Here is a 22,490-nt window from a genome sequence, read left to right on the forward strand (position 1 = left end):
CCGCTATTTATAGTTATGGACTGTTTCAGGTCGGGCAGCTGCGTGGAAGGCGGTGGATCTTTGGGTGCAAATGACACGATTTCTCACCCCAAGCGACCCACCCAGATGTAGCCCTAATATATATATCACGGTCTTGACACCTTCGAGGGTCCACCGAGAAGATATGAAAATGTTTCTTTTTGATTTAAGCTTTCGGAGATCATGCGCCGCCTACTCGAAGGAGATGTTGGGTGAAACCTCTACAAGACCCAGAAGAGGGTGGTTCGGCAATTTGGGAAAAATTTGTCGGCATGTCGAATTTTGTAACCACTCAAGGGAAACTATTCTCTTGATCAACGGACGATATGTTTTGAATTAACGGGGCTGATAAGATCGTAGAATGTGTGATCTCGGCTTAGGCAGTAGTCAACTAGTGCACTCTTACCGTTTGCAGCAGATCTTACTTTAAGGTACAAGAAGAGACAAAGCAATAGAGGATGCAAGTCACAGATTGAAGGATGATTCACAGTAAAGGTGTAGAATGAATTTGGGAACAATTGACTAAGAGATCTGTCTAGCCCGGTTGACCGGTGGTGGAGATATGGATTCTTCTGGAAGCCGGATGTATCGCAAACGAGATCACTATATCTTTCAGCCAAAAACAAAACGCGAGATTCCTACTGAATGCGGCTTCGAATCTTATTTGTAGAAATTTTAAAGAATGGCAGATTTCTACATTTCATTGGAAGGCTGCCATTTGCCATGTCGTAAGTGTACTTCGTAGTCCTGAATAGCTACTGCCATCAAGCTCTCCATACTTTCAACTCTTCTGCTCCAATATGCTTGATCGCTTCATTATGTTACATGCTGTTGTGTGTATATACTGGCGCATGGCCTACTTAGACTTCCTTAGTCCCTCGAGGAATGCATCGATGCCTTCGCCCTTGTACTCGTAGCCCAAGCTGCTCGCCAAAATCTGGCCCACACCGTTGTTCAATATTGTGCTGCTCAACTCCTTGTTGGCCTGCTGGAAAAAGCCGTTTCTCACCACCCGGGCGATATCTTCTTTGGTAGGCTTCACTCCCTCCGGCAACAAGTCTCCATACTTCTCCTCAAGCTCTTCGCTCAGCAACAGCGACAAATGCTTCTCGATGACGTCCGTAGTAAGCAAATCGTCAATTGCCGTAATAGGCGCCTGTGTCCTCTGCTTTTGCTTCTCCTCTACCGGCTGTTCCTTCACCTCTTCGGGCTCGTCCCTGGCGTTAATACGAAAAACGACTAATCTTCTCTCATTACTTACTCTTCCAATGCCACAAGCGCCTGCACCGACAGCAACAACCTCTCGTCCTTGGTGGTCAAGTGGTCCAATTGCTCGTCGTCTCCCACGTCTTGAAGCCAGTACAAGTGTTTGGCACCCGAACTCAAGAATGTCAAAGAAATGACTCTTCCAGTCTTACACAGCTTCACGTGCTTGAAGGTGACGTCGCCTGGGATAATGAGAAGATCGTCTCTTTCGACGTTGCCCAGGCTGCTCTTTGGTGTCCACTGGAAACTGAAGAAATCCTCCTCTTCTTCCAGTGGCTTGATGACGACCTGACCCTTGTGGGGCAAAGGTGTACACTTTTTAGTTTCCTCGTCGTACTGGACCTTGCCGGCGTTGAACTTGATGGTTTTGCTCATGCTGTCTAGGTGGTTGGAGAGCTCACCAAATGTTTTAAGATCGCCACACACAAAGTGCAGGCCGGAGGGTCGGTCCAATCAAGCTATCGATTTTTAACCGTATAGACAGTGCTAGGGACGATAAATTGAATAGGAATATGAAATTATAGATCAAAAAGGAGTTTTGGAGCACTAAGGGGGTGGGGCTTTTAGGGGGTGTTTGGGTAACAGAGGTGTCTATGGCACGAGGTGCACCTGGTTGCAACCATCATGACTAAACAAGCAATGTGGAAAATTTGAGATCTTGAAAGCCTTATTTAAATGAAGAGCATTGTCACAGTTAGTAAATAGAATTTGTCGAAGCAATCAAGACCCTTAGTCATCCTTTCTTGTCTTCTTATGTTTGGCTGCGAAATGGGATGGACCTTCGTACTCCAGGAGGACACGATTCTCGATGGCAGCCTTCAATCGTGTCCTTCACAAAAAGTCGAGTCAACATCACTTGGATGTAACCCTATTTCAATCTTTTCTTGTTCTCCCCATATGTAGCTAGCCATCCGGCTCTGGCTCTTGATCATGGACTCTCCAACATATGGGCGCGAAATCGGGTATCTTTTCACTACACCATGGAGTTTCCACCAAGTGAGATCAAGGCCCTAGTCGAGGAGATCGCTCAAATACTCCGCTCCAAAAACCAGACTCTTGCGATCTCAGAGGCAGCATGCGGTGGTCTTCTCTCCGCTTATCTCGTTTCTGTTCCAGGAGCTTCGGACTTCTACATTGGAGGTAAGCTCGTGTACTCTGTTAGACAGAGATTGAGACTCTCGGGATGGTCAAATGAGGACATTTCCAGCTATGTGGGTCCTTCTAAACAGGTTGCCTTGAAATTGGCCCGCACTACAAAGTACGACTTGGGTTCGACGTATGTGCTTTCCGAGACGGGTTTTGCCGGTCCAACTACCGATTTGCATCTCCAGACAAGCAGCAATCTTGACGCTGGAGTTGGCACAGTGTACTTTGGAGTCAGCGGCCCTACTGGAGACCACGCCGAGGAGTTATCTACGGGAAATGGTGATAGATCAACGAACATGACCGAGTTTGCTCGCTTGGGCCTCAAATTCTTGTTGAAAACGCTCAAGGAGGGTAAATGAGGGCCAATGGATAAGACTCAGCTCATCCGTGATCTTCTTGTGAGGATGGGATGATCAGATAGGTAAGATCAGGTCCACGTGCTGCCTTTTTCACACGAATCGCTTCTCTTTTTCTGAGGCCATTTTGAATGTACAAAGTATCTGTTGGCGATTGGAATGTCGAAGCGGGGTTCAGAGAAGTGAAAGAGCAAAAGCTGTTGGCATATCAAAGGTCCCACTATCACCAGGTGCATACACAGACGAGGCACGAGAAAAGCACGATGTGCTATTCATGGATTCGAATCATCTTTGATAGAGCAACTTCAATACGTCTTCTTCTAGACGAAGCTAATTAATAGGAGAATCCACGCTACTAATGGTGAAAAGGTGAATTTTGCAGCCACAGGACGCGCTATGTGCCAATAGCTTCTGGATATTCGACATTTCATTCACTTTGGTCACTGAACACGGGGGGTGCAAGCACAACCTCAAATAGACGAAGGCCAGAACCTTTCGTATGCTAGGGCCACTTGAAAGTCTATTTTTGACAACCCAGACCAGGCACAAAATAACCTATCGCGCGTGAAGATCAATAACAACCAGGTACCACTCTCACGCAAACTTGCACCTTCGAAGTTATATAGCGCAATGTAAGCACTAACACGGTATTTTTAGGCAATTTTATTGTAAAGCATCTCATCAGTTAAAGGATATTATCATCTTGTACACGGATAATTGAAGATTTCAAATAAGATGCACGTGACCTCTACGCCCCGAATCCGTCAACTTCTTCTTCGCACCAAACACGTAAATTACCGACTACAAACACAAGCATGGCTTCAGGTATGTTCGACGAATGCCCTTCAGACATTCTAATTACTAACATTTAGTGGACAAGGCGCCGGAGACGGATATCAAGATCATCCGCAGAAAGCTCAACAGCTTTGTTGGTTTCGCCAACTTGCCCAAGCAGTGGCACAGAAAATCCGTCAGAAGAGGTTTCTCTTTGAACTTTATGGTTGTTGGTGAAAGCGGTTTGGGAAAAACTACTTTGGTCAACACCTTGTTCAACAAGGAGGTTTTGGCTAAGGCAGCTGAGCCCGAGGAAGACGAGAATGTGGAGAACCCAAGTGGAGAGATTCCAGTGAGAATTGAGACCACGAAGGCCGAAATTGAAGAGGACGGCGTGAAGTTGAACTTGAATATTATCACGACGCCCGGTTTTGGCGACTCGTTGAACAACAGTGAATCCTGGAAGCCTATTGTGGACGAGATTGACCAGAGATTTGACCGCTACTTGGAAGCCGAATCTCGCGTCAACCGTAGCCAGGTGCCTGACGAGAGAATCCATGCCCTTTTGTACTTTGTGGAGCCAACTGCCCACTCTTTGAAGAGTTTGGATATTGAGCTTATGAAGGCCGTGCACCAGAAGGTGAACTTGATCCCAGTGATCGCCAAGTCGGACACTTTGGTGGACGAGGAGATCCAAGGTTTTAAGGAGCGTATCTTGGCTGACATTGAGCATCAGCAGATTAGCGTGTTCGAGCCCTCTGTGTATGACAATGACGACGAAGAGACTGTCACAAACTCCAAGTCTCTCATTGGGGCCTACCCATTCGCCGTGGTTGGTTCATTGAACGAGGTCACCACTCCCGATGGCAGATCAGTCAGAGGCAGATCTTATCCATGGGGCACAATCGAGGTCGACAATGGCGACCACAACGACTTTGTCCGTTTGAGACAGTTGTTGATCAGAAGCAACTTGGAGGAGCTCAAGGAGAGCACAAACGAGAAGTTGTACGAAAACTATAGATCGACCAAGTTGCTCAACATGGGCATCGAGCAAGACCACACTGTGTTCAAGGAGTTTGACCCCATGACGAAGCAGGAGGAGGAGAGAGCCTTGCACGAGGCCAAACTTGCCAAGATGGAAGCCGAGATGAAGGCAGTGTTCCAGCAGAAGGTGAGCGAAAAGGAGAAGAAGTTGCAAAGGTCCGAAGCCGACTTGTTTGCCAGACATAAGGAGATGAAGGAGAAGTTGATGAAGCAGATCAAGTTGTTGGAAGACAAGAAGGCGCAGTTGGAAAAGCAAAAGAGCTTACCACAAGAACCGCCTGTGCTGTCGACGCCACAGAAGACCCGTAAGGGTTTCTTGCGTTAGGTGACATGGGTAGGGCTAGAGTGAATATGTAATGAAAGATATCTCAGAGGCTTGTAGTGTGCCTCGGTATGCAGCGAACAAAACCGCAACGATAACGAGGATGCAGCATCAGTCACAAGACCGCCACAGCAAGCGAATGCTAGACGAAATTGGGATTGAGAAGAGGTCACGAGCACATTATACTATAAACATTCCGTTGCAAGCTAGCAAGTGAAAAAGAAAGTATAATAAAAAAAAAAAGGATCTGAGATTTTTGCCGGTGAGCTTTCATTCTGTACACCTGCACTATCACTCCTGTTACTTGCGCAAAGTGCCAGCCTGCGAGAAAAAAGTTAACTTACTAGACTTCTCTTCACCACCAGAGACCAATTGCCATGTCTGCCCCAGAACAGAAAGCTAACACTGGCGCCGAAGGCACCTCCACCAGCACTGCTCCTAAAAAGGACCTTGCCGCCACCGTCCAAACCCTTCAGTTTGCCTGGTATGTTGGTCACGTCGTGACTGTTATTTCCACCATCTTCTACGCCCTTACCTACGTGAAGGTGTTCCCCAGATCCTACAAGTTCTGGTACTCTTTGGCTCTTTTGGGTGTCATTGAGTCGTTTGGTGTGTTGATCTTCCAAACGGTCAAGAAGCATGGCTTCAACGCCACCAAGTTGCTTGCTGAGGACAATGCCCAATACTTGTTCTTGAGCGTCTTGCTTTTCATTGCTCCTCCTCACGTCTTGTTGACGTTGTTGGTTTTCTTCTTGTTTTCCACATTCCACGTTTTGTCCTACACCAAGCACTTCATCTTGCCTGCGTTGGACATCCCAGAGACCCACCCATTGTCCAAGAAGATTGGTGACTTCGTCGCCGCCAACAACAACAAGTCCATCCAGCTTGCCGCTCTTTTGGAGGTGGTGACCTTGGCTTGGTTGCTTGTCCGTGTCATTACTTTCAGAAAGAGATCCTTGACACCATTCCTCGCATACGCCTTGTTCATCAAGTTGAGATACGAGAAGAGCGCCTTCACAAGAAACTACTTTAAGCAGGCCGAGATCCGTGTCGAGAACCTCGTCAATGGCTCCGGCAACCCAGCTGTGAAGGATGCATGGTTGAAGGCCAAGGGTGTGTTCCACCAGGTCGGCTCTATTCGCTTCTTTGGCGAGAACAAGGACAAGGCCACTTAAGCCAAAGACATAAAGCTTTCGACAAGGCCGCTTTCAGGTCATTTATGGCTGGCGCTGCGTCTGACTTAGTGGGTCCACAATGCGCCGCCCCTGCTTGTTTTCTGTTGTACTTTGTGCCTATATATGTTGTTTCATTACTCAATGCCGTGAGAGACTGTAGCTGTTAATTATTTACGGTTGAATATCAAGACTCGGAGAGTATATGTTGTAAGTGCATGGTTGTAGTCCTCGATGGGGCAGTCGGGGAGACGGGTGATGTACAGCCTTTCACATGCTAAGGGGAAAATGGGCTGATTTTGATGCCACTTCAGCGGGGTTTAACTAGAATTACTGAAATGTTGCCTAATTTCAACTCAAGTAAATTTAGTTTTGCTGACAAGGAGTCCTCGTAAAAGCAAGCCACACTTTAGCTACCGAGATGGCTGCGAAAGTCCTATTCGCATTCAGGAGTGACACTTGACAATCCTGATGGAGTTGATGAATGAGTGTAGAAAAGCCTATTCACAAATTCGTAAAAGCTCGCTTTAGATCTTCTTCATTTTTTATCATCAAGCTGTTTGCTTTCTTCGAGTTTTGCATCGAATAACTTGAAGGTATCCCAAGCGTTCAATCTTACAGCTGATTTCCTCAGAATATAAGAAGAGACTGGAACCCCGTACATTTAATCTTAAAGCTTATAAAGCCTATGGGGAAGAAAACCGCTTTATGTGTCACTTAACATTGGGCATGCGAAGGCATTGCACTCGAGATGATTGAGGTCAGTTGCAGCCACCAGACCTAAAACTGATCCGTAATCGTAATATAAAATTCTAATTATTTTTTTTGTTGATGATTCATCAAATGTTGCTTTTTCTAGAACAGATCCCATAAACTCTGCTTTTTAAGCTCCAAGTGTTGTTACCAAAGGAGTAACTTTCAACAGCTTCCCTCTTTTGCTGAAGATGCGGGAAAGAGGCACCTTCAAGAGAAGAATTTCACTTCAAGGGCTGGGAGTGCCAAATTGGCTCTACTTCGGCTTAAAAAACCATCAAATCATGGCGCATATTTTCAAAAACACCATGCGTAAAAGTGGTGAGACAAAACTTATTTTCGAGACAATGAGCTTGAATATAAGCTTTAAATTGCACGATTTATTTTATCAGGGTATTGATGGTGTCAAGGAAGCCTGGTTAGCTCAATCGGTAGAGCATTTGACTCTTAATCTTCTAAGGTCAATCAAAAGGTTGCGGGTTCGAGCCCCGCATCGGGCTTACTTTTTCATTTTTGCCTGAAGTTCCTTGATTGTGGTACCTAGGTTGATTTTTGTAACTCTTGAAGATCAGCGGTTTCGGCGACTGTGCTCCCGAAATCGACCCACTTACTTTAGTCCTCCCTACCGTTCCATGAGATCCAGATGCGATTTTCAGTCTGGACGCCGAATTTTTCAGGCTATGACGTAGGCCACATGTATATGTAAGCCAATCAGAATTCTACGTTTGAGACCCTTCATGGATCTCCAGCAATAAGCTACAGTCTCAGCAATTAATTAAATTTCGGCCGGCTCCCCAGATTGCTGTGCAAAAGAAAGCCTCGTACTGGACAGTAGCTATGCGAGCAGAAGCTAGAACATTCTATAAGTTGCACATCTTGCTCCTTGCCGGCCCTCATACCTCCAAAGTGCATATCTGATGTTTTATTGCCTTCAGCTTCCCGATTTAGATAATTACATCATAAATTTTTTCCGGAACATAATGGAGTCTTCTGGAGAATTCCAGTTCGTGCCATGCGGCATTCTGCAGGAAGAATCTTCTTTCCACTTCCAGGCCATCGGTTGGTATTGCATGCACGTCTTTCGCAGCCATTTGTATGGAACCCTTTGGAAGCTTCTTCGACGCCAGGCATAGGATATATAAGAGGCCCCCGATACGCACAGCAATTTCTTCTCCTACCTAACTTTTTTATATTATATCATGTCTAAAGCTGTCGGTATTGACTTGGGTACTACGTACTCGTGTGTCGCTCACTTCGCCAACGACCGTGTGGAGATCATTGCCAACGATCAGGGTAACAGAACTACCCCTTCTTTCGTTGCCTTCACTGACACTGAGAGATTGATTGGTGATGCCGCCAAGAACCAGGCCGCCATGAACCCAGCTAACACCGTCTTCGACGCCAAGAGACTTATTGGTCGTAAGTTCGAGGATGCTGAGGTCCAGGGTGACGCTAAGCACTTCCCTTTCAAGATTATTGACAAGAGTGGTAAGCCAAACATCCAGGTTGAGTACAAGGGTGAGACCAAGGTCTTCTCCCCTGAGGAAATCTCTTCCATGGTTTTGGGTAAGATGAAGGAGACTGCTGAGTCTTTCTTGGGTACCACTGTCAACGACGCCGTTGTCACTGTTCCAGCTTACTTCAACGACTCCCAGAGACAGGCCACCAAGGACGCTGGTTTGATTGCTGGCTTGAACGTCATGAGAATCATCAACGAGCCAACCGCCGCTGCCATTGCTTACGGTTTGGACAAGAAGGATGAGCGTGAGAAGAACGTGCTTATCTTCGACTTGGGTGGTGGTACTTTCGATGTCTCCCTTTTGTCCATTGAGGACGGTATCTTCGAGGTGAAGTCTACTGCCGGTGACACTCACTTGGGTGGTGAGGACTTTGACCACAGATTGGTCAACCACTTCGTCAACGAGTTCAAGAGAAAGAACAAGAAGGACATCTCTTCCAACCAGAGAGCCTTGAGAAGATTGAGAACTGCTTGTGAGAGAGCCAAGAGAACCTTGTCCTCTTCTGCCCAGACCTCTATCGAGATCGACTCCCTTTACGAGGGTATTGACTTTTACACCTCCATCACCAGAGCCAGATTCGAGGAGTTGTGTCAGGACCTCTTCAGATCTACTCTCGACCCAGTCGAGAAGGTCTTGAGAGACGCCAAGGTTGACAAGTCTCAGGTTCACGAGATTGTCCTCGTTGGTGGTTCCACCAGAATTCCAAAGGTCCAGAAGTTGGTGTCTGACTTCTTCAACGGTAAGGAGCCAAACAAGTCTATCAACCCTGATGAGGCTGTTGCTTACGGTGCCGCTGTCCAGGCTGCTATCTTGTCTGGTGACACTTCTTCTAAGACTCAGGACTTGTTGTTGTTGGATGTTGCTCCATTGTCTATGGGTATTGAGACCGCTGGTGGTATCATGACCAAGTTGATTCCAAGAAACTCCACCATCCCAACCAAGAAGTCTGAGACTTTCTCCACTTACGCCGACAATCAGCCTGGTGTTTTGATTCAGGTGTTCGAGGGTGAGAGAGCCAAGACCAAGGACAACAACTTGTTGGGTAAGTTCGAGTTGTCTGGTATCCCACCAGCCCCAAGAGGTGTTCCTCAGATTGAGGTTACCTTCGATGTCGATGCTAACGGTATCTTGAACGTTTCCGCTTTGGAGAAGGGTACCGGTAAGACCCAGAAGATCACTATCACCAACGACAAGGGTAGATTGTCTAAGGAGGACATTGAGAGAATGGTCTCTGAGGCTGAGAAGTTCAAGGAGGAGGACGAGAAGGAGGCTGCTAGAGTCCAGGCCAAGAACGGTTTGGAGTCTTACGCTTACTCTTTGAAGACCTCTTTGGGCGAGGAGCAGCTCAAGTCCAAGTTGGACGAGTCTGAGGTTGAGTCCGTCACCAAGGCTGCTGACGAGACCATTGCCTGGTTGGACGAGAACCAGACCGCCACTACTGAGGAGTACTCTGACAAGCAGAAGGAGTTGGAGGGTGTTGCCAACCCAATCATGTCCAAGGCCTACCAGGCCGGTGGTGCCCCAGGTGGTGCTCCAGGCGGATTCCCAGGCGGTGCTCCAGGTGCTGGTGCTCCACCAACCGACGACGGTCCAACTGTTGAGGAGGTCGACTAAATGTGTTGACCGGCTAGGTCTACAAAAGACTTACGGTAGATCTAAATATGTAATAGATTTAATGGGTATTGCGAAAGAGCTGTAAATGGAAGTATCCACGGATGTAGAGAAGATATGAACAATAGGATAATTTCGTTTGTAGTTGACCCAATGGTAAAATAGGCCAATGTTGGGCGAGAATAATTGCAGAGGTGGTACGAAGTCACGCAATCCTGCTGCAAAGTATACATAACAGTACTGGAAGCCATGGCGATTTTCGTCAGCTCAGAACGAAAACTATGCAAAGCAAAAGCGTCTTTTAGCTTACTTACGCAAGTATACGGATGGTCCTACAAAGCATAATTAGAGATCCCATAAAATCCGAATTTTTCACTTCTCCTAATAGGGGAGTATTGTGCCCTTTACAGTTTTGCGCTCTACAGCATCGCCATAGTGAGCACATGGCTACACGTGTTGCGTAATGGGATTTTCATTTTTTAAAAAAGATTGAATAGTATTCACAAGATTTAACCTATCCCGTAGACCCAACCGTAACTGGGTAGTTGCAATATGCTGTCCAGCATTGGTGCAGATTGATGTCGCCCTGTACACAACCGGGCTTCTTCCATATACCTCCATGGCGACGATAGGGTACTTTGGGTAATTTCTCACCCAACGGGTCCAACAAACCTACGCACGACGCATACATAAGCAGGTAAACGAAAGTGCCTTTAAATGTAGCAGAATCGACTCACTTATTTATCTGCTCGCCTATTCCCCTCCTTTAAAAAAATATCGCCCCGCTGCTGTCAAGTCGTAAAACTACCACACAATGACGTCTCGGTGATGCGCGTTCGAGGCGGCTAAACGAGCACCTCAGGCCACCCAACGGTGAGTTACAATTGTGTTGATGAATTCTGAAGTGACAATGTCGGGCAAATTTACCAGTATCTCCTCGTTGTCATCTTCAATTCCACCAATTTAGCTCTATCTGACGCGGCGTCGGAGTAAGCGAGCCCAATCGCCTGTATCTGGGGGCCCAAAAAAACGGCGGTGGAAAAAATATATATCGTATAGCAGTAGCTTGTTTTTTCATCCGACACCTTGCGAACCATTCCCCTCGCTGCCTCGGACTACTGCTTCTGAAGCTGCAACCATATCCCAGCACAAGAAATTGAAAATGACTTCGGCCCCATCCCACAAGGTGGTGCACGAGGCCAACAACGTCTCGTTAAGAAACACCCCAGACGAGTTCTACCAAAGACAGCCCCGCCAGGGCCACATTACCTCGATCGACGAGTACCAGAAGTTGTACAAGCAGTCGATCGACAACCCAGACGAGTTTTTCGGCAAACAGGCCCGTGAATTGTTGGCCTGGGATAAGGACTTTGATAAGGTTCTGGCTGGCGATTTGCTCCACGGTGATACCCACTGGTTTGTCGGTGGTCAGTTGAACGCTTCCTACAACTGCGTGGACAGATGGGCCTACGCTCACCCAGACAAAACCGCCTTGATCTGTGAGGCCGACGATGAGAGCGATTCTCGTACTTTAACGTATGCCCAGCTTTTGAGAGAGGTGTGTCAGACTGCTGGTATTTTGGCATCCTGGGGCATCAAGAAGGGCGACAATGTGGCCATTTACTTGCCCATGAACGCCCAGGCCGTCATTGCCATGTTGGCTGTGGCCCGTTTGGGTGCTGTCCACTCGGTGATTTTCGCTGGTTTCTCCTCTGGTTCCATCAAGGACAGAGTCAACGACGCCAACTGTAAGGCTTTGATCACTTGTGACGAGGGTAAGAGAGGTGGCAGAACCATCAACATCAAGAAGTTGTGTGACGAGGCCTTGCTTCAATGTCCTTCTGTTGAGAAGGTCTTGGTCCACAGCCGTACCGGTAACCCAGAAGTCGCTTTCGACGAGTCCAGAGACTTCTGGTGGCACGAGGAGGCTGCCAAGTTCCCTGGCTACTTGCCTCCCGTGTCTGTTGACGCCGAGGACCCATTGTTCTTGTTGTACACTTCCGGATCTACCGGAACTCCAAAGGGTGTGGTCCACACCACCGGTGGCTACCTTTTGGGTGCTGCCATGACCACCAAGTACATTTTTGACGTCCACCCTGAGGATGTCCTCTTCACTGCTGGTGATGTCGGTTGGATTACCGGTCACACTTACGCCCTCTACGGTCCTTTGTCGTTGGGTATCCCCACCATCGTTTTCGAAGGCACCCCAGCCTACCCAGACTACGGCCGTTTGTGGCAGATTGTCGAGAAGCACAAGGCCACCCACTTCTACGTGGCTCCTACTGCCTTGCGTCTCTTGAGAAAGGCTGGCGAGGCCGAGATTGGCAAGTACGACTTGACCTCGTTGAGAACCTTGGGTTCTGTCGGCGAGCCTATTTCTCCTGACATCTGGGAATGGTACAACGAGAAGGTGGGCAAGAACCAGTGTCACCTCTCCGATACCTACTGGCAGACAGAGTCTGGTTCCCACCTTATTGCTCCAGTTGCCGGTGTCACTCCTAACAAGCCAGGTTCTGCTTCTTTGCCTTTCTTCGGTATTGACGCTTGCCTTATCGACCCGGTGTCTGGCCAGGAGATCCACGGCAACGATGTCGAAGGTGTGTTGGCTGTCAAGAGCCCATGGCCCTCCATGGCCCGTTCCGTGTACAAGAACCACGCCAAGTACATGGACACCTACTTGAAGCCTTACCCAGGCTACTACTTCACAGGTGACGGTGCTGCTCGTGACCACGATGGCTACTACTGGATTAGAGGCAGAGTCGACGATGTTGTTAACGTTTCTGGCCACAGATTGTCCACTGCTGAGATCGAGGCTGCTTTGATCGAGCACATTGGTGTTTCTGAGGCTGCTGTTGTTGGTATCAACGACGACTTGACTGGCCAGGCCGTGGTGGCTTACGTTGCCTTGAAGGACGAATACCTCACCACCATCAACGGTAACGAGACCTCGGAGGAGGCCTTCAACCTTAGAAGAGAGTTGATCTTGACGGTGCGTAAGGAGATTGGTCCCTTCGCCGCCCCAAGTCCGTCATTATTGTCCAGGACTTGCCAAAGACTAGATCGGGCAAGATCATGAGAAGAATCTTGAGAAAGATCTCGCTGAACGAGGCCGACCAGTTGGGTGACATCACCACCTTGGCTAACCCTGGTTCGGTCGCGGGCATCATTGACTCTTTTGCTGCCCAGTTCACCACTAAGAAATAATCACATTCAGTCACGGGACCACTAGAAATCAATTAGATAGAGTGCCATGGTTTAATAAAATAGAAATACCACGATCAACCGTGTTTGGTGCACGTGATGAGACCTCGACTGTGTGTATCAGAGCATCGAGAAGTACTCCACTGAGTATGGCTACCAGGCGCTTATTCTTGGTCTTTTTGGCCGTAAAGTTGCTTCATTTGCTTATATTTTACCTCCTGCCCGGTCAATTCGATATCCTGTCCAATGTGCTTCTACAAAAATACGCCCCAGAGAAAGACCTTCTAGTGAACGGTATACTGACATCGATCAAACCCATCGACACCCTACTCCGAAACTTCGTTCGTTCATTTCTAGATGATGTTGTTGATAAGTTTGTTACATGGGATGCCGTGTACTTTGCGGATCTTTTCGCCAATGGCTTGACTTACGAGCATCAGTTCGTCTTCTGCCCTCTTTGGTGGAGACTCGTTAGAATGATTCCAGTCAATTCCAACGTGATTTTTTACCACCGCTTGATATATGCGACGGGGCTTTCCAATATCTGCCATTTTGCGGCCGCTGTGATGCTCTACCACTACACATTCATTCTTTTCAACCAGGCCAGGCTCTTTCCCCCACAGAAGATGGCAGAATTGACGGCGTTTTTCTTTATCCTTCTGCCGGGTGCCGCCTTTTTGACTGCTCCATATTCCGAAAGTATCGCTGCCTTGTTCAGTTTCACCTGCTTGGGCCTACGAGAGAAGAGTCTTGAGTTCGTCGTGGGTGCAAAATCCAAGTCAGATACTAAAAAGGTGCTTTATGTGCTTAGTGGGCTCGCTGCGGCACTAGCTTTTGGTTTCAGAGCAAATTGCCTTCTTCTAGGATTCATATACATCTACGATTTGGTCAGGTTCAGTACCTCAGCGCCATGGCTTCCGTTAGTCACTGGTCTGATCCTAGGTTTGGCCTTCTTTATGTCAAATGTTTACAACTACGTCGAAATTTGCTTGCCAGGCACCCGTGGCGAGTGGTGCTCTAAGACAATACCTTCGCTTTTTGCATATGCCCAGAGCCATTACTGGAACAATGGCTTATTCAAATACTGGACTCCAAATAATATTCCCAACTTTTTATTTGGTGCTCCTTCAATTGGCCTTCTGGCTTTGAGCATCAAATATTTTACCCACATCTATCCTGTGAACAGGATCTTGCCGGTTTCCTTAGTGGGTGGTGTGTTTCTTTTAGCACTCCTACTCTTCTGGCATGTTCAGATCGTTACAAGAATCCACACCTTCCTTCCGTTGGTGTACTGGCTTGTGGCGGGATTGTGGGTCCACAACGACTTTCCAATAGCTAAAAAGGTGATTTTTGGATATTTCATAGTATGGAATGTCGTACAGCCTGCCCTTTTTGCGGCATTCCTCCCACCAGCTTAAGCGAGGCGGATAATCTAACCAATTTAGGCAGGCTTGTGCGCATCCTATCGGTTGCGAAATCTGGGTGATAAGATCTATATAAGAGATTCAGGGGGACTATAAATGCTTGAAATTCTATTATTTTCTATTGGATAGAATATGATTTCATTCTCAGAAATCAAGCTTTATGTTTATTTGATTGGAGCAGTTGGTCTAGCCCTCTACTTCAAGTCACATAAGGGCTACAAGCATCTGACGGGGTCCAGTCCTAAGAAGACCATCAAAAAGAGTCCTAATGAGAATCGTAAAAACGGCACATGGGTTCCCGAAGATTACAAAACTCCCGTCCCTCCACCATACCCAAATTGGGATTACGAAAAAACGAAACCCTTGCCATACAGGGCCTTCAGAAACAAGTACAACATCACAATGGGGATTCGTAACATGGAATGGGACTCGTGGATTGAGCTTGATAATGAGTGGCCCAAATTTCATGACGCCAAGGTACAGAGGCTTGAAGAAAGAGGAACTGAGCTCTATGACACTAAGCCTGAAGCTCAGGCCGCTGTGTTTGAACTCCTAGATGAATTTTGGGGCTACTTGCCAGTGAAATACCCCTCTCTCTTTCAGCAAACTCCAAGAGGTCTCAAGAATTTGAAGACAGGCGAGGAATTTGTGTTCAGAGGTTGTAAGCCCAGCGATATGGCCGAGGACCCAATGGTAATGGCAGCAAAAATGGTCCAGGATGACTTGGCGATCATGATGGAAGGACCCACTGGTGAGTACTTTTTAAAAGCGGGTGCTATCATTCTTCCCGGATTTTGGAGATTCAGAGACAAATTCGGTCTTTCGTTGAACCAAATCCATACCACCGGTGATGTACCACAGTACAAGCAGAAGTTGCAGACGGGAATGTCCAAATTCTTTACTCGTCTTACCTGCGACAAACCGGTCGTCAGGAACAACTACTTCATTCAGCTCGACGATGTCTTAGGCTGGTCCAAGTCAATCGGAAATGAAAACTCGGACACTGTGGGTTGGTACACCGCAGACAAGGCCACGACACCGGAGCAATTATTCTACAGGTCGGAGAGACAGAGTTTGAGGAGACTTCCTAAAACCGGAGCTGTGGTTTTCACCATCAGAACATACTTTGCTCCTATTACTGACATCTGCAAAGAGCCATACATCCCACGGAGGCTTCTAGAGGGTATTGAAAGTTGGAGTGATGATGTGAGAGAGTATAGGGGATATGAAAAGTTTAAAGACGTCATTTTGCCCTATTTGGCAGAAAAGGCAGAGGAACAGGAGAGACGTGGTTATGTTCCAGGAACTGAGCCCGCAGTGTACCCGTTCTAGTGTCGAAGGAAGCCTGAATGATTAAACTATCTTTTAAAATTTGAAGATTTATAGTGAAAGAATCACCACTTGTTACTTAAACTGTAGTGAATTCTAGAAAAGTGGGTGGTTTGAGTGGCTGCAAACTCGTGCACATACCAGTCATCAAACACGTCAACTTCAAAGGCGAAGCAGTCATGCCACTAGCAATACAGCAATTTGCCACCAAATGGGAACCTACAATGAACAAATTATGAAGTCGTGACGTTACTAATATACAAAACATAAATAATACATGGAACGAAGTAAATAGAAGGGGACCCGCTTAGGATCTCTCACCTCTCAATCTTCTGGCCAACTGGATGTCCTTCTTCTGGATGGTGACTCTCTTGGCGTGGATAGCACACAAGTTAGTGTCCTCAAAGAGGGAGACCAAGTAAGCTTCAACGGACTCCTGCAAAGCACCGATAGCAGAGGACTGGAATCTCAAGTCGGTCTTGAAGTCCTGAGCGATTTCTCTGACCAATCTCTGGAAAGGCAACTTTCTGATCAAGAGATCAGTAGACTTCTGGAATCTTCTGATTTCTCTCAAGGCAACGGTACCTGGCTTATATCTGTGAGGCTTCTTGACACCGCCGGTAGATGGGGCAGACTTTCTGGCGGCCTTGGAAGCCAACTGCTTTCTTGGGCCTTACCACCGGTAGACTTTCTAGCTGTTTGTTTAGTTCTAGCCATATTTGCTGATGATGAGAAATTGAGGTGGTGGGAAGGGATCTGTTTATATAGAATGTAGACTCGTGCGTGTGTGCAGGCTGTATACAAACACCCCGGGTCTCCGCAGGATAACGCTAGTTTCTTTTGTGCCAACGAAAAGATAAAGAGTGCGACCAAAAGCTAGGTATATTTTTTACTCACGCCTAGTGTATATCATGGCACTGCGAAAAGACATCTTTTGGGGTGTTTCAAGCGCGCACCCGTACACCGGAAGCTCGTGTCAGGCTTGCTTCGCACACTGAAGCGACTTTTCCCGCGCACAGAAGTGTACAAAAAAAACCTGCCCCAGTATGCTCACTACGCATTACTATGGAAGTGGAGGCACAAATTGTGAGGCTCTTTACTTGGGTGCCGCAATCGGAACACTGAGAAAAAAAAAAATGTGAGCCCCCCCTAGGGACCCCGGGTCTCGCCACCCACACATATATAGCGCGAGTCCGCTCGCATTGTAAAGCTCTTCTTTTTTTTTCTCATATAACACACACATTTATTAAACATGTCTGGTAGAGGAAAAGGCGGAAAAGGTCTCGGAAAGGGTGGCGCTAAGCGTCACAGAAAGATCTTGAGAGACAACATTCAAGGTATTACCAAGCCAGCCATCAGAAGATTGGCCAGAAGAGGTGGTGTCAAGCGTATTTCTGCTTTGATCTACGAGGAGGTCAGAGGTGTCCTCAAGTCCTTCTTGGAGAATGTCATCAGAGACGCTGTCACTTACACTGAGCACGCCAAGAGAAAGACTGTTACTTCTCTCGACGTTGTCTACGCTTTGAAGAGACAGGGCAGAACCTTGTACGGTTTCGGTGGTTAAGTTCACTTCTGGGTATTTGTATATTATTGAATTTATGATGAATGAGAAACGCATTTGTAGAGTATTGGTTGACTGAGAGCAAGTTTGGTGCCATTTGTGGACTCAGTTGATGATCGACAGTGTTCAAAGGCTATGATTGGCCTAGACCCAGAGGGAGGTAGATTGGTCATTCATAGTAAAGCGCTCATTATGAGGGGGTCAATTTGAGGCAATTGACTGCACAACCTGCCATGTGGCCTAGGCTTCTAGTACAGCCAATGTATGGAGAATTAAGCTGAGGGAAGTCTACCTGAAAACCAGTCAAAATGTGTGGAATTAAGAATGTTTGCAAATCATGTCGTCGTTGTTGTGAAAACCGTGGTTTGTCTCTGGAATGTTGTTCATCCCACATACCGCCTCAAGTGCCTCGCTATATGTCTACCATGTAGCGATCTTTTGCTATGAAAATTGGGTGGATACAGGGGTCATTTACTGTGGGCATTTGGCGCTTTAAATTATTTTTACTGTGGGCAGCTGATTATAGAGATTTTTTGAAAGGCCATTGCTTAGTTCAATGGTAGAAGGTAGAAGAGTTGGATACACCGTTGTAGATCTGGTAAAGCACTGAATGCACTTTTGAAGCTTGCCTTGGTCAATTTCAGGAGGCAATCTTTTGAATATTATGAGAATTTAAAAATGCAAAGCTTCAAGCTTGCTTTGGATGTTAAGTAGGGGTTGCAAATTACTAATCCCTAGGCTATACAGCCACTTGACAATCTTAACTTCACAAAAGTATAGCTGAAGTGTTAAAATTGCTCCACATAAGTCCCTCGTTTTCAGAACAAAATAGGGGTTACTGGTTTCCGTGGTGGATTCCGTTAAGGTGCCACACCTAGAGAGCACTTGATCCTGGAACTCGGGTCCTCAAGCGACTAAGAATGAAATCCTAATGGAGATTCAATGCTTCCCGTCTGATTTAAATCAATGTTAGCAACTATAGGACCATGAGTCATTACCTGCCATTGCCACACACTCATCTCTTTCGCTAGACGCTAGTGGTAGTCAACCATTTCACACAAGTGCAACCGACAAAACCTACACTGATTTCACTCTATTTCCATTCCCAAGATGCTAATAATACAATATCTAAAATAAATAAAACCTCTAAGATGCTGTGGCTGATGCCGGGTATACGAATAACTCGAAAGACTATGCTTTCAAAGGAATGCCAGGAGTGCCCAATACCTGAGCAACCTGCTCTCTAGTCATGCCCTTGACCACCACGTGGACGTGGCTGATCTCCTTGACGCTCTGGAGGGCTTCCCAGTTACGGAACCATACCAAGTTCTCCCGGGGATCCCGAGACCCTTGACAAACGTCTGGTCCACGTAGCGCTCTATAATGTTTCTAGTCTCCTGCGAGAGGTCACCAATGGAAGAGTTTGGATCACTCTCAATTTTTTTCTTGGTCCACACACAGAGATGTGTGACGTCGTCTTCGAAATAGTAGGGAAAGTCATTTCTGACGATCTTGAGGTCATCCGGGTTGGTGAAGATGGGATCTCCGGAAGCTTCAACAGTGATCTTGTCGTCCTTGACGCCGTCCAACTCCTCCAAGCGTCTCCAGCCCAAAGTCTGGGTGACAATGTGCCTAAACACAGTCAGATTCTGCTGCTTCAACAATCTCTTGAAAGCCAAGTAGCTCTCGGTCTGGGCCCCAGGCGTGCAAACGCATCAAGGTCGTTGTATCTGACAATATCCTTGACCTCGGGCCATGTGTATGGGCGTTCGGAAACTTTGGAAGCGGAAGGCATGTCTGGAGAGTGGATGACGGTGACAGGGATGCGGGTAGGTTGGATGGTGAGGGTAGAGGTCATCGTGCGCAGACCAGGTGGCTAGGAGAAAGCTACATCATGAGAAAACAGAGCAGAAGTCTTGTTTATATAGTTGTAGAGTGGCTGCAGCCGAGGTGGGATGACAGGAAAAAGAAACCGTGCGAAGAGGTTACATCTGAACCGGTTATTCCGTTGGCCAGGTGTATCGACATGTACATGAAAAAGTAGGGAATTTTTCAAACTCTATGTTTTTCCTGTTATTGAAAAGCTTTAAAAACGCTGTTCCCTTTGAATACAGCTTTTTGGCGGCCGGATAAGTGGGGTGGCCGGGTGCGGTTCAAAAATGTAACATGGGAACAATACGGTTTGCATCCATGGCATCAGTGCAACCGTCTGCCCAAACAGGAAGCCTTGAAGCCGAAAAGAACAGCCGTGTGGCTCTACACGTTATGTCAAATGGAAGGCCTGAAATTGGCCATTTTTTTTCCGATTGTAGTTTTAGATTTGTGGTAGTCATCGAAATTGTCCAGAAGTTTTTGGTGAGACACTTTTAGAGGATAGTTATAGGCTGGCTTATTATGGTGTCTAGTCGTATAATAGCATTGTCATTTCTGAGCCGCTTGGCGCAGAAGCGTAATCTTCCTGAAACGGCCCAGATGGCCGTAAACGGTCTATAAGGTTTGGAGCAAATGCATAGATAATTCGCCTAAGCTGGTTTTAGCTGTAAATATTTTTTCATATTTGAAAGAGGCGTTGCTGTCGCGTTGAAGGCGTCAGGTTTTTAGTAGAGGCGTTCGTTTCAACAATGGTACCGAGGTTTCTGACTTGGCTTCCACGGCATCGTGGCTGGTGAATTATTTCCAGAAGCAGCCGAGATCAATACATTAATTCTGTATTGTCTATGCTGGTGGGTCAAAACTTGCATGGTCTTTCAGGATGGAAACAACGGAATAAGGCCACACCTTGCAACAGTCATAATTGTGGAATTGGGCGAACCACTTTAGTGGCAAACCCGCCCAGCCTCGTGAAATTATGATTCATAGGAAAAAGAGCTTCTGCCACAATCAGCAATCAATAATGTTTCAAGAAATTAAAAGCCGACTTTGTTGTCGATTTATCTTCTCAGCCTCACCTGAAGCCCAGAGTCCCACATCTATCTGAAATCTCTCTTCTCTACAACCCCTAACTCATCGCCCTAGGCTAAATTTCGATGTATTCGTATTCTAAACATAAAAGCGTTTACTCTATGTGATACTCTATATTCTATTGTCTTTCTAAAGCTTGTTCTCAACCTTGTAGATCTGCTGAGCACTATCGGCAATGGTCTGCTCGATGGAGATCAATGGGAAGCCCAAGATCTTTCTAGTCTTGTCGTTTCTTGGAGTACATCTTGTCTTGATCTCTTCCTTCTGCGAGCCTGGCGTACCCACTGGAATGTTCTCGGCCTGCTTAGGGAACTCCTTGTGCAAAACGTCTAGTATATCCTGCTGAGTGAACAGACCAGTGATCAAGACCAAACGCTCATTCTTGGCCTCTTCCTTCTCAAAAGCCACAAGGTGAGCCTTGGCGACATCACGAACATCCACAGCAGAGGCGTTGACAGGGTAAACATCGGCGTTAGGGCTCAGGAGCTTTATAGCGGCGTTGATGATTTCAGAGGAGGTGTTCAACTTTTCAGAGTTAAAATCATCGGTGGGCTGAGGACCGAAAACGTAGGCTGGGTTGACAGTGGAAAGCACAAAGTTAGGCTTCTGCTCCTTAACGAACTCCCATGCTGCTCTTTCGGCGAAGGTCTTGGAACCGTAGTATCCGACAAGTGGGTTCTCAAGAGCCTTCTCCCAGGTGATGTCGTTCCAGGAGGTCTCATCGTACTCCTTACCGGCCTTCAGATCCATCTCAGCCGATGCAATTGCAGCGTAGGATGAAGTGACAACAACCCTATTGATGTTAGAGCCGTGGTCCTTGATGGATTGCAATGCCGACTTGGTGCCACGAATTGCTGGCTGGAGCAAGTCCTTCTCAACGTCAGTGACATTGAAGTGGAATGGCGAGGCGGTGTGCAAGAAAACAGTAGCTTCTGGGTGATTCTTGACGAATTCGTCGAAGGCACCCATCTCGGCAATGTCTTTCACGATCTCATAAGAGAATTTCTCTGGGTTACCGGAAGCGTTCTTGACGTATTCGCCCTTCTCAGAGCTTCTGACGGAACCCACAACAGTGTAGCCCTGCTTGATGAGTTCTTGAACGGTGTGCAATGCGATGAAGCCGGAGGCGCCGGAAACCAAAACTGTAGTCATAATTATCGATGCTGTTTGTTTTATGAAGAGGAATTTATGGGATAACCAGGGCTTTATATACTCGGAGCCGCAGTGCCGAGTAAACGGTTTTCGCAGCCATTGCTTCGTTTGTTGCAGATTATGACCGGAAATGGTCCTCATTGGGAATTTTTCCGAGACGCCTATGCATAACTGGAGCACACTTCCCGATGAAGCATTAGTCCGATAGAACAAATGTATAATGTACAATATAGATGGTCTCTACATTTAGTGTATAAATTTCTTGGGTACCCACTCGAAAAAGGCCTTTTTTTTTTTTTTCTTTCGTGCTAGTCCTCTTTCGTGCTAGTCCTCACTAATTGCACTGGAGGAAAAAAAAACCTACAATTTCTTAACCGCCATGCATATCTCCGGACCATACCTTTTTTCTGACAAATACGGTTTCCAACGTGCATAAGCAGGCGTTTTTGACATCATTCCGCTTAATAAGGTCTCGGAAAATATCAACAAACCATTCCGGGCAACAGGAATAATTCTTTGAAAATCCAGGATTTGCAAGATTGTCAACGCCTTTGCGTTGCTGATTAATCACTATCACTTAACTTAGTCCCTAGTTGCGTAGTGTGGAGGGGATCATTCGTCTTTCAACCTCATAATCCAATCTGTGCCATCATCCCTATTCAATTACACTGCGGTCACGTAGAATTCCACATACAGCTCTATTTACGACTCAATGCCATGTCGAAAGCAGAAGTTCATGGCAAAAGGTGAGATCTAACAACATGACCGAAGGTAGGGACCTGAGATCAGTAAAAGAAGATAGCCGAATGTTTTTATCGATGTTGAAGAGTATTCAACTTGAGACCTATACAATTCACAAAGTAACATCTGTAATTCCTGA

At 46.7% G+C, this 22,490-nt stretch overlaps 12 protein-coding genes and 1 non-coding gene across 13 annotated transcripts; 9 read left to right on the plus strand and 4 right to left on the minus strand. All coding sequences in view use genetic code 12, as the record gives it.

Moving 5' to 3' along the window:
• Positions 1-874: 874 nt before the first annotated feature.
• CXQ87_001121 (proteasome regulatory particle lid subunit) lies at positions 875-1,659 on the minus strand (the record flags this gene model as incomplete). The annotated part of the gene is made up of 2 exons (XM_025479671.1): positions 875-1,235; positions 1,280-1,659. The coding sequence occupies 2 exons, from the start codon at positions 1,657-1,659 to the stop codon at positions 875-877; spliced, it is 741 nt and encodes a 246-aa protein (XP_025339144.1).
• A 605-nt stretch (positions 1,660-2,264) lies between these two features.
• CXQ87_001122 (uncharacterized protein) lies at positions 2,265-2,789 on the plus strand (the record flags this gene model as incomplete). The annotated part of the gene is made up of 1 exon (XM_025479672.1): positions 2,265-2,789. The coding sequence occupies one exon, from the start codon at positions 2,265-2,267 to the stop codon at positions 2,787-2,789; it is 525 nt and encodes a 174-aa protein (XP_025339145.1).
• An 812-nt stretch (positions 2,790-3,601) lies between these two features.
• On the plus strand, positions 3,602-4,929 carry CDC3 (septin; the record flags this gene model as incomplete). Its single annotated transcript, XM_025479673.1, has 2 exons — positions 3,602-3,611; positions 3,659-4,929. The coding sequence occupies 2 exons, from the start codon at positions 3,602-3,604 to the stop codon at positions 4,927-4,929; spliced, it is 1,281 nt and encodes a 426-aa protein (XP_025339146.1).
• Positions 4,930-5,303: 374 nt separating this feature from the next.
• Positions 5,304-6,101, plus strand: CXQ87_001124 (nucleoporin; the record flags this gene model as incomplete). Its single annotated transcript, XM_025479674.1, has 1 exon — positions 5,304-6,101. The coding sequence occupies one exon, from the start codon at positions 5,304-5,306 to the stop codon at positions 6,099-6,101; it is 798 nt and encodes a 265-aa protein (XP_025339147.1).
• Positions 6,102-7,264: 1,163 nt separating this feature from the next.
• On the plus strand, positions 7,265-7,351 carry CXQ87_001125. The gene has a single exon. It is a non-coding gene; the product is annotated as a tRNA-Lys (tRNA).
• Positions 7,352-8,050: 699 nt separating this feature from the next.
• On the plus strand, positions 8,051-9,985 carry SSA2 (Hsp70 family chaperone; the record flags this gene model as incomplete). The annotated part of the gene is made up of 1 exon (XM_025479675.1): positions 8,051-9,985. One exon carries the CDS (start codon positions 8,051-8,053, stop codon positions 9,983-9,985), a length of 1,935 nt encoding a protein of 644 aa, XP_025339148.1.
• Positions 9,986-11,144: 1,159 nt separating this feature from the next.
• Positions 11,145-13,186, plus strand: ACS2 (acetate--CoA ligase; the record flags this gene model as incomplete). The annotated part of the gene is made up of 2 exons (XM_025479676.1): positions 11,145-12,971; positions 13,007-13,186. 2 exons carry the CDS (start codon positions 11,145-11,147, stop codon positions 13,184-13,186), a joined length of 2,007 nt encoding a protein of 668 aa, XP_025339149.1.
• Positions 13,187-13,332: 146 nt separating this feature from the next.
• On the plus strand, positions 13,333-14,601 carry CXQ87_001128 (GPI-anchor transamidase; the record flags this gene model as incomplete). The annotated part of the gene is made up of 1 exon (XM_025479677.1): positions 13,333-14,601. One exon carries the CDS (start codon positions 13,333-13,335, stop codon positions 14,599-14,601), a length of 1,269 nt encoding a protein of 422 aa, XP_025339150.1.
• Positions 14,602-14,739: 138 nt separating this feature from the next.
• Positions 14,740-15,939, plus strand: CXQ87_001129 (uncharacterized protein; the record flags this gene model as incomplete). The annotated part of the gene is made up of 1 exon (XM_025479678.1): positions 14,740-15,939. The coding sequence occupies one exon, from the start codon at positions 14,740-14,742 to the stop codon at positions 15,937-15,939; it is 1,200 nt and encodes a 399-aa protein (XP_025339151.1).
• A 304-nt stretch (positions 15,940-16,243) lies between these two features.
• On the minus strand, positions 16,244-16,653 carry HHT21 (Hht21p; the record flags this gene model as incomplete). The annotated part of the gene is made up of 2 exons (XM_025479679.1): positions 16,244-16,601; positions 16,625-16,653. The coding sequence occupies 2 exons, from the start codon at positions 16,651-16,653 to the stop codon at positions 16,244-16,246; spliced, it is 387 nt and encodes a 128-aa protein (XP_025339152.1).
• A 535-nt stretch (positions 16,654-17,188) lies between these two features.
• HHF1 (histone) lies at positions 17,189-17,500 on the plus strand (the record flags this gene model as incomplete). Its single annotated transcript, XM_025479680.1, has 1 exon — positions 17,189-17,500. The coding sequence occupies one exon, from the start codon at positions 17,189-17,191 to the stop codon at positions 17,498-17,500; it is 312 nt and encodes a 103-aa protein (XP_025339153.1).
• Positions 17,501-18,688: 1,188 nt separating this feature from the next.
• GIG1 (Gig1p) lies at positions 18,689-19,355 on the minus strand (the record flags this gene model as incomplete). Its single annotated transcript, XM_025479681.1, has 3 exons — positions 18,689-18,826; positions 18,853-19,180; positions 19,210-19,355. 3 exons carry the CDS (start codon positions 19,353-19,355, stop codon positions 18,689-18,691), a joined length of 612 nt encoding a protein of 203 aa, XP_025339154.1.
• A 1,232-nt stretch (positions 19,356-20,587) lies between these two features.
• CXQ87_001133 (SDR family oxidoreductase) lies at positions 20,588-21,610 on the minus strand (the record flags this gene model as incomplete). Its single annotated transcript, XM_025479682.1, has 1 exon — positions 20,588-21,610. One exon carries the CDS (start codon positions 21,608-21,610, stop codon positions 20,588-20,590), a length of 1,023 nt encoding a protein of 340 aa, XP_025339155.1.
• Between the last annotated feature and the right edge of the window lie 880 nt (positions 21,611-22,490).

The sequence above is a fragment of the Candidozyma duobushaemuli genome (assembly GCF_002926085.2).
Source record: "Candidozyma duobushaemuli strain B09383 chromosome Unknown A_B09383, whole genome shotgun sequence".
Taxonomy (NCBI): domain Eukaryota; kingdom Fungi; phylum Ascomycota; class Pichiomycetes; order Serinales; family Metschnikowiaceae; genus Candidozyma; species Candidozyma duobushaemuli.